The following is a 17473-nucleotide window of genomic DNA, read 5'->3' as shown; positions in this document are numbered from 1 at the left end:
CTGGGGTACAGACCAGAGATGCAGTGGGTGATAGGACTCACGAGAGACAGAGTGGGGAGCAGAAGAGGCAGATCTGCTGAGGGGAACAGCGGGCGAAAAAGGAGAGATTTTCTGTGCCATGTGGGTCACCTCCCTGGCCAGGGATACAAGCTCACGCTACAGTGGCTGCAGAGAGCTTCACAGTGCTGCTTCTTAACCCCTTGTGCCACCAGGAGGACCCACATAACTTCCTTTCTTCAGTACCAACATAGATCTAAGCTACCAAAAAACTCTGGTTTCAGGGTGGACTGAAATTACAAGAATAAATGCAGTTTCCAAGCATCTGAGTTCATTTTCAAAAGTCAGCTTTGAAATGGCGAAAAATAATCTCTCTGAAAGCCAAGGAATATGTTTGGTTATGAATGGGTAACAGAGGACAGGAGTAAAGAAGAACCTAGTTAACCAAAGAAAACTGATACCAGGAAAGGCCATTTAATGTGAATCCACTAAAGACAGTAAAGACAATTTCATGTTTGAATCCAAGGTTTACTTGTAACTTTTTTTGTGATAAACAAAAAACATGAAATTTTCTTATAAAATTTAGGCTTAACTATGCACTATAATTTGTAAAATAAAAATATATTAGATACTGATAGCTGCAGTATTTAGACAAATGTTGGAAGACAGAACAAAATCCTACAGTACATGTTACCATTGCGATTCACATGCGACATGAAGATCAGATCTCAAAGAGGGCACAAATACCCAAGCTGTTCATAGTATTTCCCAAGGACCTCTCCAGGATAATCAAATCATTTGCATCACTAGCACAACCTATCGCCATCCTCAACTGTACTGTTCTCAACTGTGAACTGGCTTAACAGCTCACTGAACACTGTCTCTTTTGCAAAAAATATGCAGCTTCACTGGGCAAACAATATGCATTGTGTTTGCAACTTATTAGACATGAGCAGTCAGTGAGAAATTAGCTAATTAGCCAACAAGGATAATTAGGATTTACATTATTGTAATGGGGAAAGATATTAAAGAAAGGGTAATTTTACAAGTGATCCATTCACAGTGACTATTTTCACATGATGACAATTTTTACTTCTCTATGCAACCTTGTAACTTGGGAAGTTCAGCAAACCTGAACTGTACCACCAAAAAGCAACTTCAGCGAGAACTCCCAGTCATACCATGTTGTCGATGGCCGCTGCAGCATCCTGCCAAGAACAGAAAAGGGATAAGTGAGGCTTGCAGCTCAGTATTGCTTGTAGTGTCTAAACACTCAAAAACAAGGCCCCCAGGAAAAGTTACTTCTCTATTTTCTGTCTAGGCCATGGGCATCTCTAACAAGGAACACTTCCTGACTGACTTCAGAGATGGTAGTGCAGCAGTTTGCTATCTACTGGAAGGCATGAGAAATAATCGACAGCGTTGCCAGGGAAGTGCTCTGTGAGCAAGGCTGTAGAAGCTCTGCAGAGGAGAAGGGTAAGACCTGGCAGGTTCTACAGTTAGGTTAAGTGAGGGAAGCTTTCCTCTGAACAGTTCTTCTTGCCAGTCTACAAGTATCAGTGTGAGGCCCAGAAATCTAACCAATGGAGAACAGCTTCCTTTGTAATAAGTAAAAACAGTAACATAAGCCAAAGCTAAGCACAGCATAGGTAACATGAAATTATCTCACCTCTGCCAACTCAAATTCAACAAAAGCAAATCCTCGATGCTTTTCTGAAAAAAAAAAGAAAAAGAAAAAGAAAAAGAAAAAGAAAGTGAAATCAAGTATATACCATGTGGGACAATAGGAAGAAACAGACGGTCACAAGGAAAATGAAGTCAGTCTCATACCACAATCAGACACTAGGAATACTATCCAATCGTTAATTAAGAAATCTCACCGTTCTATTCTTCCTACTTTAAACAACATTTCAAGCATTATTAAACCTTATTTTCTAGAACACAACTAAATAATGAACTATACTTTTAATATTTAAATAAGCATTGCTTGGAATTACAAATAAGTAAAATAAGCATTAGATTCTTCTACCAAAATCAAGTCAAATCTTTTTTGCATGCAAGGCAGACAGAAAAATTAAGTCATTTAACATACCAATTATTCATTCCAAGTTTACATCTTGAGCATCAACCAAGCATAAAGCCTAAAACATGGATACGGATGCTTAATCTTTGCCCTCAGAAAAATGCTACTCTAACTAGAAAGGCCAACCACAACAGTGTTTATTTAACTAGGTGATTACCTTTAGAGACCATTAGAGCTTTACTGTGTTTTATAGATAAAGATCCCAGGCCCAGAGAGCTTAAAAGCTTTGCAAAGTTGAGGATAAAAACTGGACCTTAGCTCCAATCTTAAAAATGACAAGAAAGGTAAAACAGAAAATTGATCTGTAACTGCATGCCAGTCAAAGGAAAATGTATCCAGATGTACAGAGGCCAAGATCTCACCCATTGTTGGGACTGGGCTTACCTGCTGCCTTGTTTAGTAGTACAGCTACCAAAGGGGGCAAGAATAGTGGGGTACCCAGAATGTAGTTTGGAATTACAGTCAGATCTCCATGTAACCCAAAACCCATTTTCCTACGGGGACATTGAAAGTGTGTCTTACCTCAAACCCAACAGATAGGACGCTACAAAATATGTTATACTTCACAACCACACTACAGAATATTCCTTTAGCATCACAATCACTGTCATGTACCCTCCTGATCTTTCATATATGCCACTTAGAATGCACTACGGTATGACTTAAGACAATATTTTAAATTCTCTTCCTAGGAGGATTCTGAACATGAGCAACACTAAAAAAAGGACTTGCCTGTTTCATAATCCAGAGGAATTTGAATATCTGTGATGTCTCCAAAAGGGATAAATGCAGCATGAAGAACTTTGTCGTCCACCTCTTCTGCCAGCCCACCTGCAAAGAAGCCAAATGACTTTGGAGTCATTGTGCTCCATTCTCTTGATAAGTTCCTGCAGCCCAGTTAGCATGGTATAGCCAAGGGTAAGGGTTTTTCCATCCAGCTTTTGGGTACATAAGTATCCCATCTAATCTACTCCTTCACCCATACTTATGAAGCACCTTCCTAGCTTCACCCTTTCTTCAGACATTTATCTAGTCCCTGGATTACCACCATAGCTTCTTAACAGACCACCCTCTCTTCCACACAGCCAACTAGAGTGTTCCTGGGAATGTGCAGATTTTAAATCATCACTTCATTACTTACCACCTTCACAAGTTTCCCACTGTTTGAATAAACTATAAACTACCTTGAAGTGTATACTAACTCTTCATAAACTGAGTTTTGTCCATCACTTCAGTCTCTCTTTGCTTTCCCAATTCCCTGTGTTTCTTACAAAATAACCCCTTTTTCCCCACATGTTTGGGCTTTTGCTCTTATTGCTTCCCTTCAGAAAACACACTTGCCCCAACTTTGACTACATGATTATAGCATATCAACTGCGGCTTCACCACCTCCTGAAAGGTTTGGTGTCACCTCTCCAGATGGAGAGTTCACTTCTCCCTGCAGCACCCAGTTCCATGTCATCATAGACTGTCCCTATCAAATCTCTCATCAAACTATGCTACTTAAATTACTGTCACTCTATCTCGCCAACCTAACACCCCTTCCTTTAAGGCAGGGGGCGGCGTCGAACCATCACTGCAATGAAGGTTTAAAAAATAAATGGACGGGTGAGTTTACAGTCCATAATGTCTCTACCAAGTCTTGCAGCCCAGGAGATGAGGTGTTCCTGTTAGTTTAACTGTTCTGGAAGGGAGACGGAAAAGTTCGTCACCTCTATGGTTCAAACCTTAAAACAAAGCAGTGCAACCACAGATCCTAACGCAAGAGATGGTCGCAGCCCTCCACACCCTGAGACGCATCCCGCCCCAACCCCAGACCCATGTCGGGTTCGGTTCGCCGTCTCCGCTTAGAGCCCGCGCCTGCTCACCCACGTACAGCACACGCTTGGTAGTAGCCATCTTGCTCCCGCGCTCTTCCGCCGGAAGTTGGCGCTAAGCCCGCCCTTCCGCAAGGCCCCGCCCCCCCAGCTTCGGTCCGCCTCTCGCGCACGGAGGCCCCGCCCACCCCTCTGGGGACGGAGTTGAGACGCTACTTCTGAGCTCGCGGGGTCAGGGGCACCGGGCCGAGTGAAGCTGCTTGTGAGGTGGGCAACAGCCCTCGACCAGTTCCTTGGTGTCCGAGTAATAAGCTCTGGTCCGCGGGCCATCCCCGACTTGTTTGGGGGCCACTTGTCCAAGTTGCCATGACGAGCGTCCATGGAAGGGGACTCCCAGTACTGTGTCCATCCTTCCCTACTGTGTCTTTCTCCCGATGCTGTTCGGGAGCACACCACTGCAGGAAATTGAACACCCAAATGTACGACTCTTCCTTGTCTGAGAGGCAGCAGCAGCAGCAACCGTGCCCGCCTTCTGGGCCATTTTTTCGTAGCATGGTAAGCCCGCAGAACTGCCACAGCCTCATCCACCTGTGAGAAATGTCCAGGGGGTCAGTGACATGAAAAGAGCCCCACCTCCCATCCCTCCCTGGTGTCCAGGCCCAGCGGTGTCTTTTCCTGGTGCTGACCACTTTCCCCAGTGCCCACGCCGCAGCAGCCCTCAGCCACAAGTGGACAGAGGAGGTTGAGGACAGCAGTCCTCCCGAGCAGAGCTGCAGCTCTGCATTTCACCTCAGAGCAGAAGGACTCGGGGGATTCCAGCAGCAACCCTGTGATTCTTCCCTCCAGGTTCGAAAGCATTGTTTGGAAGAGCGGAACAAATGTTACCTGTGGGAAGACACCAGCTAAAATCCAAGTGGAGTCCCAGGAAAGAAGGACTGGCTTCCAGGTCAGTACCAGGCTCTGGTGCCCTCTTCTGCCCGCATGTGGGAGTCACTCACCCGGCGGGCAGGTACTGGCCAACATGGAGGCCGTGGGTTAACACCATGGAAAAGACGTTTGCAGATTGTCAAGGTTAATCATACCCCACCATTTCACACTTGAAAGCAACCGTTCAGAATATCATTCAGGCAGGGGAGAAGAGGTGCAGTTCCTGAACAAATTCAGTAAGCTCAGAGAGGAGTGGTGGGAATATGAAAGCTATACAGGTTCTCACATATGTATCCAGGCATATACTACAATGCAATGAAGTAAGAAAGGGGAAGGGAAGTGAAAACACAGAGAACACACCTGGTCTGTGCCAGGCTTAGCAGTAGGCAAGGCACACTGGGTCCTACTGCTGTTTGTTAGTTGTGCCTCATTTTAATAGGGTTTCTCTATATTACTGTTCGTACTACCATATTATTACTCTTCTAAAATGCTTGGAAACATTAGCTGTTCTAGATGTTAGTGTCCAGATGTTTCTGTGACCTTCAGCTGTAAAACTGTCCCAGAAGGATAAAGATAGGATTCATATCCTTTCACATGGCATTAGTTTTGGGAGTCCCCTCTGTGGATATTATAATAATAAGCTCATTTATATTTGAGCCAAAACCTTGGGACAATAATTTATTATGCAATAGCATAATAAATTAGATTAACAGCAATAGCATAAGAAATTAGATTAAAACAACAGACTAATAAAATGGAATGGTTAGAAGAATATAGTAAAAGGTTAACAATAATCCACTTAAAATAGAATAAATAAAACAATATACTGTAATGAAACTTAACTGAATATGGCTCTTTCACTCAAAATATCATGCATAATTCACACAGTTGACCACAGAGGACTGCAAGTAATTGAAACCATGGAATGCAAACTGAATAAATGGGGTTGGGGGGATCTAGCAATCCAGGAAGTGAAATGTTTCTCTGAGTCCTGTGAGTTGCTGTGCACACTGATCAAACTCATGGTGGGGCTCATGAGAACCTCTGATTTACAGTTGAAGTTCAAGGAGGGGGTCATTGGAACCTTCAGGGCATAAGTACTACAGTCTGAAGCAGAGGCTCAGGTGGTGGTCAGGGCAGTATTGTAGGACTGACTGAACCTCTGATCCTCTGGAACTGATGCTGTCTCCAGGTATACACTGTCAACATTGTGTTGACTTGTAGGACACCCATCTGCTGTCCCAAGAAGTGCTTGTTTGTGGGAAGATATCCTTCCCTACATGGAATTGGTACAAGAACCTACTTAACATCTATAGAAAGTATTAGAAAATCAGTGGCAGAGAGAAACCTAGATGAAGGCTTATCTCTCTCATTTTTGAAGGGAGTTTGTTAGAAATCATGATCAAACTTAGCACAATTTATATCCAATTTTTTAAGCCCCCTTTCTCTGCATTTTGAGAGCAGGGACCATGTCAGGTTGTTTATCACTGTAATCCTAACCCAATGCATAATTCCTTGGCATTTAGTGTAGTTTTAATTATCTGATGCATGAAGCAGAGAAAAGCTTCTTTCAAATAAAGTTGAAATGGAAAATTCTATTCTTAGCACATAGGGTGCCCGAGCCTCCTCCGCAGGGGCTGAATCACAGGACGTGGGCTGCTGACCCTGGAAGTACATTTATGTGGAGCAACAGCCCAAGGAGGACGGTAAGCATGAGTGGTGGCTGGAGTGCTAAATGCCGCACAACAGCAGGATGCTGAATTAAAAACAAACCAAATCCAAGTCCATCAATCTTGGCAACCACAATCTCTAGGCATCTACCATCCTTTGGTTGCTGGTTGTTTGTTCCATGGAGACTGTGTGAAGGTCTAGAAGCTAATACACTCTCTCTGCTAGCCAGCAGTCGGTTTCTTCACTGGTCGCAGGAAGGACAGGACCTAGAACTGGTGGCCACTTTCCTGCCTTACATTATCACCTCACAGTACTGACTCATACTGCCCTAGACTGCAGTCTCGGTTCTGGCAGGGCCCTGTTCTAATATGACAGTTCTAAATGTACAACTGCTTTAGAATTATGGGAGGCTCTTCTCCCAGAATCACTGAAGTAATAGGTCAAGGGTAGCATTGAGAATGTTCATCTCTAGGTAACACTGTAGCTGGTGTCGGGTTTTCCCTAGTAGCCCAATTAAGTGCAGCACTATGAAGCTCTCCGCAGTCACTGCAGCACGAGTTCAATCCCAGCCAGGGAAGTGACCCACATGGTGCAGCAGACCTCTTCTGACCCACACACTGCTCCCCTCAGCAGTGTATTTCAATCAACCTGCCCATTCTGCTCCCCACTCTGTCTTTGGTGAGTCCTCTTACCTCTCACACTTCTGGCCTGTACCCCAGTTCTTGTTTGCATAAATATATAAATCTTTAAATAAAAAATACAAGCAATGAAGCTGGTGTGTTGGGAAGAGCTTCAGGAACCACTCATTCCAAGAAAAGTAGTGACCTGAAGAGCAGGGCTGGAGAAGATGTCCATTCTGGATGCAAACAACAAAGCGGTATATTATCTGTAGATACTATTCAAGCAATTATAAACCAACTAGAAAGTCACTCATTTTTTTTTTTTACCATAATCATGCTCAGGTAATTCTGAACAATATCAGTTACAAAATACTCCTGAGAAAAAATATTTCTGTGGTCTAAGTTGAAATAATTTTTTGCTTACTCTTGTGCATGTTTCAAAATAGCACATTTTAATTACTTATCTTTAATCAATAGTTAATTTTATATAAAAGCTAATTTGGGAATTTAATTATACAGTAAGAGAGTAGAATGATAACTCCCCAATATAACTGGATGCAGCCATAAGCACTTATTTGTAGAGTAAGTTCTTTGTGGTTCAGGATACTTTGAGCTCCTTCAAGCTCACTTTGGACACAGCTTGTGTGTCTAATGCTTAGTTTACTACAGATCCCTGTAATTAAATAGTAGATTCAAAATTTGAAAAGTATATAGTTTATGTGATTCTTCTTTTCTGAGTGACCTTTGTTTCCTGTGATGAAATTTTAGATAAGGTAATAAGAGAAAAATATTTGCAAATAGTGGTATTCAGTCTTGAAAAATACACAGTAAAAGTTTCAAAATTGTCCTCAGGATTGGGTATCATTTCTTAGATAAGGCACCAAAAGCACAAACAACAAAAGAAATAATAGATAAATTAAATCTCACTAAAATCAAGAGCTGATGGGCATTAAAGGACATTATCAAAAGAGTAAAATGGTAACTCACAGAATGGCAGAAAATATTTGCAAATAGTAAGTGTTTTAAGAATCTAGTATCCAGATTTTGTTTAAAGAATCAAAAGAAAATATTATGACTATGAGTCAGCAAATAGGAAATCTCAAACAACTAGAAACCGCAAAAAAAGAACCAAATGTAAATTCTAGTCTTTTACAACTCAACAACAAAAAAGCAAACAGTGCTATTTAAAAATGGGCAAAGGATTGAATAAGCTTTCTCCAAATGAAAATACAAATGGCCAAAAGTGGTTGACAAATTCAATGTCATATGCCTTATATCATTTCTAAAGAAGCTGAACTCATAGAAACTGAGGGCATGGGAGTGGGGGAAATGGCGAACGCTGGTCAAAAGGGACAAAGGTCCAGTGATAAGATGAACAAGTTCTGGAAGTCCATTGTACAGCCTAGTGGTTATAGTTAATGAAAACATGTCATATACTTGGAAGTTACTAGGAGAGTTAATCTTAAACGTTATCCCTGCGTGACTTGGAGATATAAATACAAGAAAGTACCAGAAGGACCCATTGAAAAGGAAAACCTGGGGAAAGCCCGTGTACATTGAATGTCCTGCAGCCACACACATATTCATAGGCAAAGAATGAAAATCTTACTGGCTTAAGGATTTGGGCAAAACCTCTCATCGGTTACCATAAGATATTAAACCCACTAGGAAGCCAAATTAAAAATAAAGATAACAACAAACACATTTAAAAAAACCAAGAAACACAACTGTCTAGAACACTGCAAGAGAGAGATTCTGCAGATTTGATCTAGACCAACTACTAAAACACAAGGAAAAAAAAAGTAAAAACAACCAACAACAAAAACAACCTCCCCACCACCACCGGAAGAAAGATCAGAACTTAGCTTTGCCACAATATATTATTTTAAATATTATTTTTATTATGTTCAAGTTTCGATTAAAATTTTGAAACTTGCAAAGAAACAGAAAGATGTGACCCATTGTCTGGGGAAAAAAGGCTGTCAATAGAAAACTCTCATTGAGTAGGCTTAGATACTATATTTAGCAAACAAAGTGATCAAAGCATCTATTATAAATATGCTGAAAGAAGTTAAAGAATCTGTTTAAAGATGCAGTGAAAATATTGTAAGTCAGCAAATAGGAAATCTCAGAAAGGAGCTAGAAACTATAAAAAGGAACCAAGTGAAAATTCTAGAGATAAAAGTACAGTAATAAATGAAAGATTCACTGAAAGGACTCAATAGTCAACTTCTGAGCTGGCAGAAGAATAATTAGTGAATTTAAAGATAAAGTTTTATAGCTGGTATCTCCTTTTCCCTCCAAATCATCTTGCATATTCTTGGATGTTTCTCTTTAATATGAATTTTAGAATCCACTTACCTAGAATCCACTTACATAAAAAATCCAGATAAGTTATTATTGGAATTAATTTAATTTGTATGTTTATTTTAAGGGGAAAAATGACATCTTTCAGATAGTAATTATATCCATTCATAAGCATGTTGTAACTATTTACTCTTTTATGTTCTTTTCATCTTTTAAAATGATGAATTTTTTGTATTTTCCTGTTCAAAGATTTAGTGTATCTTTTATAAGATGAATTTCTAGATAACTTTTACTTTTTACTGACACTGAATATCTTTTTGTCTATTATATCTTTTTGTTACTTATTCCTGTATCTATTGATCTATTGATTTAGTAGTTAGGAGACCTGCCAAACATTAGTTGAGATAGTTCTCTAAATTTCTTGGATTTTCTGAAAGGATAATAATAGAACCTGAAAACTGAGACTGATTCTTTTTAGTTCTTATACTTATTATATATTCCTCTGCTCTTGTTGGCTAGGAACTCTAGTAGAATGGTGAAGAATCGTAACACTAGCACTCAAGCTTAAGCACTGTTCCTGACTTAACAGCCGTGCTCCCAAAGTTTCCTCTTAAGTAGAATGTTTGAGTTTGGAGCAGAATCTCTTTAACAGGCTGAAAAGTTTCCTTTCTATCCTGTTTGCAAAGAGTTTTTATTATTTAGTTTTGTGAGTTAGACTTCTGCACTTTTTAAAGAATTATGTGACTTTATCCTTTACCAGTTAATTGGCAAATCATATTGCTCAATTTCCTAATCTGTTAAATGATCCTTCTGTGAGGGGACGTTAATATCAGGTCTGAGCCGATGCAAGCCTGCCACAGACTGCGTACTGTATCCTTGGAAACTGCAGAGTTAAGGTAAGTGGGAGATAGTGCATCTGCCTCCTTCGTTGCATGCTTAGGTTGTTATCGGGCCATTTGATTGCAAGAAACTACCGGGCTTCAGGAGCAATAGTTTTGGAAGTAACAGTGATTATATTTAGCAAAGTAATGGAGGCCATGTTTTGACATTACCTCTAGAGGGCAGTCATGGATCACAAATTAGTATGCTGTTTAAGTAACTATTACCTAAAATTAAACTGCATTCTCTTTTAGGTATGTGTAATTTTCTCCATTTTACAGATGAAGTAACTGTGCCTTAAAAAAGCTGAGTAACTTGCTTAGTTGTTTCATGGAAGTTGAAAACCGTAGAAAGCAGATCTGGATCTATTAACCACTAAAAATTAACCTGGATTAACCTGGATCTACTTACCACTAAAAATCCATGTGCTTAACATCACTTCTCTCTGTCTCTGTCTCTCTCTGTATAACTGTCTCTCTCTTTCCCTCTCCATAGAAGGAAGCAGTATAGCTAAGTGGCTAAGTGCACCAACCCTGCCGTCCATCTGTTTCACTGGGAAGCTTTGAGCAGACTGGCATCAGGATATTAATTGCCTGGAAAAGTCAGTGAGGCCTGGGGCTGGCAGTTTTGAGCCCCCTTGCCCAGCCCATGACCACACAGGGGCCAGCAGAGCTACACCATGTTTGGGCCTGTGCCCTCCTCAGAACCTCAGGATGGGCAGTGTCCTCAGGAGCCTGCTGTGGCCACACCCGCACCCCCACCACACCCACACCCCCATCTGTGTCACCAACAGAAGCACAGACCGCTGCCCGGGACAGTCAGGCCCACTCCTCCTACCCACTGCTCCCTGCACTGGTGGTCACGCTCGGCTCACACTCGCTCACAGACACGGGAGCACGCCCAACCGGTTACCCATTAACCCGGCCCTGAGGGAGGCCAAGCCACAGGCCTCTTTTTCTCACAGCGCTGCTTAGTTAATCCAGGGAAGCAGAAGAGTTTCATCTCATGTGCCAGTGTCAACTCATTAGGCCTGGCTCCCGGTAGCCCTGTGGCCGCAGGGGCGGGGCAGGGGTGAGCGGGCAGCCCCCTCACTGCGGTGTGTCCAGCAGGCTGGAGAAGGGGAGCTGCCCTCCCAACACTGCCTCTGGGAGAAGCGCCTGGCTTTCTCTGTCCTTCCCTCAAAGCAGCCTGGGTGGGGAATCTGAGGACTGACCTGGGGTTGGGTGGGGGTGGGTAGAGAGCTGGAGCAGGAGGGCAGTGAGAAGCTGTGTGCACTCTGTTTATTCAGCAGTTTTTGCAGGCCTACTGTGTGTCCAGCGCTTAGCTGAGTGCAAGGGGTGAAACCCCAAGGCGATGGCAAACCTGCTGTATCAGTGAGCTTGGGTTGTGGTAAGAAAATAGCAGAGACTGGGCGAGTGAAACAACAGAATTTATTTTCTCACAGTCTGGAGGCTGGGAAGTCTGAGGTCAAGGTGCTGGCCAGTGGGTTTCTGGTGAGGATGCTCTTCTTGTCTTCTAAACTGTCACCTGCTTGTTTTGTCCTCACATGGCCTCTCTTCTCTGTGTGTATTTGGGATCTGGGCTGGGGTAGGGAGAAAGAAACAGAGATTTTTTTTTCTTTTTCCTTTTCTAAGACCACTAATCCTATTGTATTTGGGGTTATACCCAACTACCCATATCCACATTTATGACTTCATTTAATCCTGATTACCCTCTAAAGACCCTATCTCCAAATACATTGGCGATTAGGGCTTCAACTTACGAAGTTTTGGGTCCACACAACTAGACCCATAGCATTTGCCTTCATGGAGTTTATGGTCTTATGCAAGTTCACTATTTAACAATATAAAAAATAAACAAAAATATAATTACAAGTCCTAATGAAAATATATAGGATGCTACAATATAGAGGATAGAGAGGGAGAATCTAATTTATACAAGGTGAAAAGTGCTTTCTGAGGATGTGACTCTTAGGTTTGGATCTAACACAAAGGATAAGAAATATGCCTTGAGTGAGTAGGGAAGAGGTTCTTCTGGGAAAATAGACCCAGGTGCAAAGGCCCTGAGGTAAGAAAGAGTTTGATGTATTTGGAGAACAGGACAGTTTTTGCTTTTAAAATCTCACTCTGGATTTTTCTGATGATTAGCCTGTATTGGAACAAGATTGGAGGAAGGCAACCCACTTTCAAAGCTATTTGCAGTTATCCAGAGATGATGATGGTTAGAAATAGAGTAGTAAAAAGAAGAAATGGTAAGAAATCATCTGATTCTAACATGTGTCATTTGATGCTAGACTTGATGGCATTGTTGATTCATCAGAGTTTGGGGGAAAATGACCTGCTCCTGGGTGGATTTATAGATAGATGCCTGTAGGAAATATAGATTTGGAGAGGTTATTTAAGAGTGCTAATTTGGCCTCATGTGATTTGAGATAAGTATTAGGCAGCTAACTGAAGAGCTGTTGAAAGAGGCCAGTGAGTTAAAAACAAAGGCACATTATGGTAGCCAAATGAAAAAGGGATCTCAAGAACTATTTTCAACTACACTGAATGCTATTGAGGAGAATGAGGACAGGAATATAAAATTGTTACTGGATTTGGTAAAGTAGAGGCCATTTGTACCCTAGGGTCCCTTTAGGTAGAGATGATCACTTTTCCATTTTCAAGGGGCAGGAGAGATAGATCCAGACATGAATGGTTTGTAAACTTGGTAGAAAACAGTAACTTCCCCTAAAAAGTTATTAAAATGACCTCATGAGTGATGACCATTACTCAGAAAAATACATATGCAGTCAAACACACTGTAGGTAATATGAGGCATGAGACCAGCCCTGGAGTCAACACCCGTCATCACGAGGAGAAGGTCAACAACTCCAGGTGAAAATCTATGGCCATGTGTCACTTCATTAAATGAGCAGAAATGGTTATTGGTTAAAGGTCGTTAACATTAACTGCTGTACCAAACAACTCCATAATGTAAATAAATGACTTGACAATAGAAAGTTATTTCTCACTCATGTCACTGAAGTGGATTGATGAGGATTCTGCGCTGCAATCTGTGATTTATAAGAAATATATATTCAGTCACTCAGATGAAAAAATAGATGTCTCATACATTTGGTCTTTGTCTACAGTTCCTGACTTACAACTCCCAGAGCCTTGCAATTTCCTAAGTATTGAGCATGACAAATATGTCTTTTGTTATATGAATGGTGTGATTTTTGGACCTCACCAAGGGTGGGGTCTGGTTGCCAGGAGAAATAGCCATGTAATTATAGGATGGGAATGTCCAGACCTCCAGGGAGGGGAGCGCAAACCAGTAACCAGTGGTCAGTGATTTAATCATCTGTGCTTATGAAATGAAGTTTCCATTAAAAATCCAAGTGCAAAGATTCAGAGTTTCCAAGTTGGTGAACACTTAGAGGTGTTGGGACAGTGGCACATCTGGAGAGGACATGGAAGCCCTGTGCCCTTTCCCCATACTTTGCCCTGTGTATCTGCTCATCTACCTATTGATCCATTCTTCTAACATCCTTTGTAATAAATGGGTAAGGTGATGAGTGAGTAAACAGTTTCTCAAGCTCTGCAGCCATTGAAGTATAATTAACATAACTCAAGAAGGGGATCTGGAAATCTTGGACTTAGAGCCAGTCAGTTAGAAGCACAGCTAGCAGCCTGACTTGCAAACAGCATGGGTGGGGGAGGGGGAGAGGGAGGATGGGGATGGTCTCAGGAGCCTGTATCTATATTGCGTGTGGAATCTGATGCCTTCTGCAGGTAGATAGCATCTGAACTGTGTTCTGACACCCCACTGGTGTCCAAGTGTGGCTTTTGGTGTGTATTGGGAACCACCACCTACCCCATTAGAAAGTGGTGATCAGGATACCAGAAGAAACTCCACACAGTCATTCAGAGACCCACTCTCCCTGAGAGTTTTGCCTTCTTCTAGGTCCCTAAAGCCTCAATGTTGAGCTGATGGATGGAGAATAGAAAGGACCACACATGAAAGATTTGTGTGGGCCAAGCCGGAAGAGATTCCTTTCACTTCCATCCACATTCTGCTGGCCAGATCTCAGGCCAACAACCCCACCTGGCAGCCAACATCAAGCACCTGACCGATAGAAAGGTGCCTCCAGATGGTTTTAGTCCTCATCTGTCATGTTTCCAGTAAGGCTCTGGACATTGAGGACATTCATCCCCTCTCTGACCTGAATGTATCCCTATAATTGTATAAGTTTTCATTCCTTAACACATTCCTTTTTCTCTATCATTTATGGTGTTTCTGCTTGCCTGATCCACCCAGACTGGTACAAACCATGAGCTTTAACAGGCCACTCTGAATGGTACAAGTGCCATACAAACAGCACAAATGTAGTGAACACAGGGTGCCTTTACTTCACTAGCAGTATCTTTTTAAAAGAGTTCAGACTCAGAGCTATTTATTGTTGATATTTAAAAGAAATACCAGGGCCTCCCTGGTGCCCTAGGGGTTACGTTTCAGCACTATCATCAATATGGCCTGAGTTCGATCCCCAGCCAGGGAGGTGACCCACATGGTGCAGCAGACCTCTCCTTTCTTGCCCCCTGCTCCCCTCAGCAGTGTAGTTCAACAAATCCACCTAATCTGTTCCCCACTTCTTGCTCTGTTTTGGGTGAATTCTCTCACAGCCCACCTCCCCTACCACTGGTCTCCACCCAAGTTCTTCTAAAAAAAAAATTTTTTTTTTAATCAAAAAAGAAAGAAAAGAAACACCAACTACCATTGACTCTATCTGGGGTTTCATCTCTAAGATTTTCCAGTAAGTTCTGGATCTTCTAAGAAAACAAAACCCCACACCCATACTACTTAACCAAGTGGTATAATACACCAGCAATAAAATCTAAGGAAAGGGTAAACTATTTAGAAGCACTAACAAGTGAGTAATTTGAAGATAAAGATAAACTGATGATTTCTTTAAAGCACAGTGAGCTTCCTGAGAATGAGCAAGGCGGGGCGTGCTGTCTGCAGAGGCGTGGGGGGTGGGGAGCAGCAGAGAGCCCCAGCCTTCCTCAGAACCGCTATTTTAGGAGGTGCATTTATCAACGTCCGTGGTGGTATCCACTGAACTAGTGAGCTTCTATTATAACTTATGTTTATAAATAATCGATCTTACTATTTATTGCAGTTCCTATGTGTTGTGGACTATGCTATGTCAGTATTTTCCAGCTGTCTGTGTCTTCATGGAGCATACCTGTTAGACCCTGCCCTTCAGCAGGACCTGCCTCTGTGGGGGGCCGGGGCCAGGCAGAGTCAGGCGAACTAATTAGAGGTCTCTCCCCACCTGTACATTCTCCTTTCAGAATTCAAACGGTAGATAAGTTGATTTGTTCTTCTCTACGCCATCAAACCCTTGTCTTCTGCCTTTTCACATCTGGTTTATTCCTGGAGGCCTTTCTTTCCACTCAGTCCTCCACACTCAAGCTTACCCGTTATTGTGATTTTACTTTTCGTTTGGTTTCTAGTTTCCCTGAGCTTAAAAGACATAAGGAGGACAAGAAAGCAATTCTCAAACCTACTACACACAAAATGCAGATTCCCAGGAGTCACCCCGCTCCAGAGTCCAGCTCTGAGACAGTGCATCTTCCCCAGGTCAACACCAGCATTGCTCTGCTCTCCATCTCCAGCTTCATGCGGTAGTGCTGATCTGCCCACAGCAACCAGGTCTGTGTGCAAATAAGGGGTTAAGCGAGGCTGCAGAGCCAGCCCAGATCCTCCAACTCCAGATCTCGCTAGTCTCTTCCAGAAACAAGAGCTTTCTCTAGTCCATTCGCTGAGACCTGCCCTGTGCCTGAGGCATTGCAGTGTTTTTTCATGCATCATTTAATCTTGACAACAAATGCTGTGAGCTCAGGATCATTATTTATCCTGCTTCAGAGAGGTGGAAACAATATCAATGAAGCAAAGTGTCAGGAGGGAATGTATGGCAGAGTTGCGGTTCAAATCAAACCTGTCCTGAGCCTGCTCATTCCCACTGCACGTTACCCCAAGATTAGGAGTTGGGGGCCTCCCTGGTGGTGCAACAGGTTAAAGCACAGCACTATGAAGCTATCTGCAGACATTGCAGCACAAGTTCAATCCCCACCCAGGGAAGTGACCAACATGGCACAGCAGACCTCTCCTGACCCACCCACTAGTCCCCTCAGCAGTGTATTTCAGTCAGTCTGCTTGTCCTGCTCCCCATTCTGTCTCTGGTGAATCCTCTCACCTGCCCCCCCCCCCATACCTCTGGCCTGAACCTCAGTTTTTTTATGCATAAATAAATCTTAAAAAATAAAATGATCAGGGAAACCCGCGGGGGATTACAATTGAGATGGGGGGTGGGGGAATGTACAAAATGAGTAAAAATAAACTGTTATAAATAAAAATGATCAGGCGCAGGAACTCATGTCTGGAAATGACCCAAAAGTCAGTCTTGCTGCCCATTAATTAAGCCTGGTGCTTCCCTCTCCATGGGTTGGCTCCATGAGGCTCCCCACTCCAGAGCCTTAACACACAGGCACCTTCGCACCCCATGCCCATATGATCTGGGGTCTACAATGGGGGCTCAGCTGTCAGTCACCGCCCATGCTCATGGTGTGGAAACTGTGGGACAGGTCCTAGGCTCTCTTCCCATCAGCCTGCTCTTCCCTTTCCATCCTGTTGCCACCCCCATAACCACTTCCTAACTCCATTCTCAAACCCCTCAAACTCATTCTCTGCCTGGAAGCCTGAGTAATCCTTAGTATGATTCAGGTCGCTTACATTGCCCAGTCCCAGCCACAAAATAATCTGATGGCATTTGGAATAAAACGTCTTTTCTCCAGCCACAAAGGTCTTTGATCTCGTGCGCTGAGCCTCTTGCCCCCCCACCAGGTGTCTCTGCCCATGCTGTCCCTCAGATCTAGAACACATCTCTCTTACCTGGCTGGCCACTTCCAATCCTCTAGATATCACCTACTTGGACACTCCAATCTAGCATTGAATTCAGGGTCCCCCTTATTTGATCACAGCGCCTTGTTCATTTCCTCATGGCATATTGTGATATCCGCATGTAATTATGTAGTTATTGGTTTACTTCTTGTTTGTTTTCCCTGTTTGATCATAAATTCTATGAGAGTAACTGCCATGTTGGTCTTTATGACAGTTAATTTTAT

General features: G+C 42.6%; 1 protein-coding gene across 3 annotated transcripts in view; it reads right to left on the bottom strand.

Annotated features, from left to right (window-relative positions):
- PPIE (peptidylprolyl isomerase E (cyclophilin E)) overlaps positions 1-3997 on the bottom strand; it is a 10549-nt gene extending 6552 nt beyond the window's left edge. The window contains exons 1-4 of one of the 3 annotated variants that reach the window (XM_004678836.2): positions 3949-3997; positions 2813-2911; positions 1667-1710; positions 1179-1205 (exon numbers count right to left, since the gene is read on the bottom strand). In XM_004678836.2, the coding sequence (XP_004678893.1) occupies positions 1179-1205; positions 1667-1710; positions 2813-2911; positions 3949-3979 (201 nt within the window). In that variant the 5' untranslated portion in view covers positions 3980-3997. Of the gene's footprint in view, positions 1-1178; positions 1206-1666; positions 1711-2089; positions 2139-2812; positions 2912-3948 lie in introns of those variants that run through there. The other 2 variants (XM_012722657.1, XM_012722656.1) reach the window with 2 other exon arrangements.
- Between the last annotated feature and the right edge of the window lie 13476 nt (positions 3998-17473).

The sequence above is a fragment of the Condylura cristata genome, unplaced genomic scaffold, assembly GCF_000260355.1.
Source record: "Condylura cristata isolate star-nosed mole 26May11 unplaced genomic scaffold, ConCri1.0 scaffold00008, whole genome shotgun sequence".
Classification (NCBI taxonomy): domain Eukaryota; kingdom Metazoa; phylum Chordata; class Mammalia; order Eulipotyphla; family Talpidae; genus Condylura; species Condylura cristata.
This window is presented reverse-complemented; position numbering and strand designations above follow the sequence as displayed.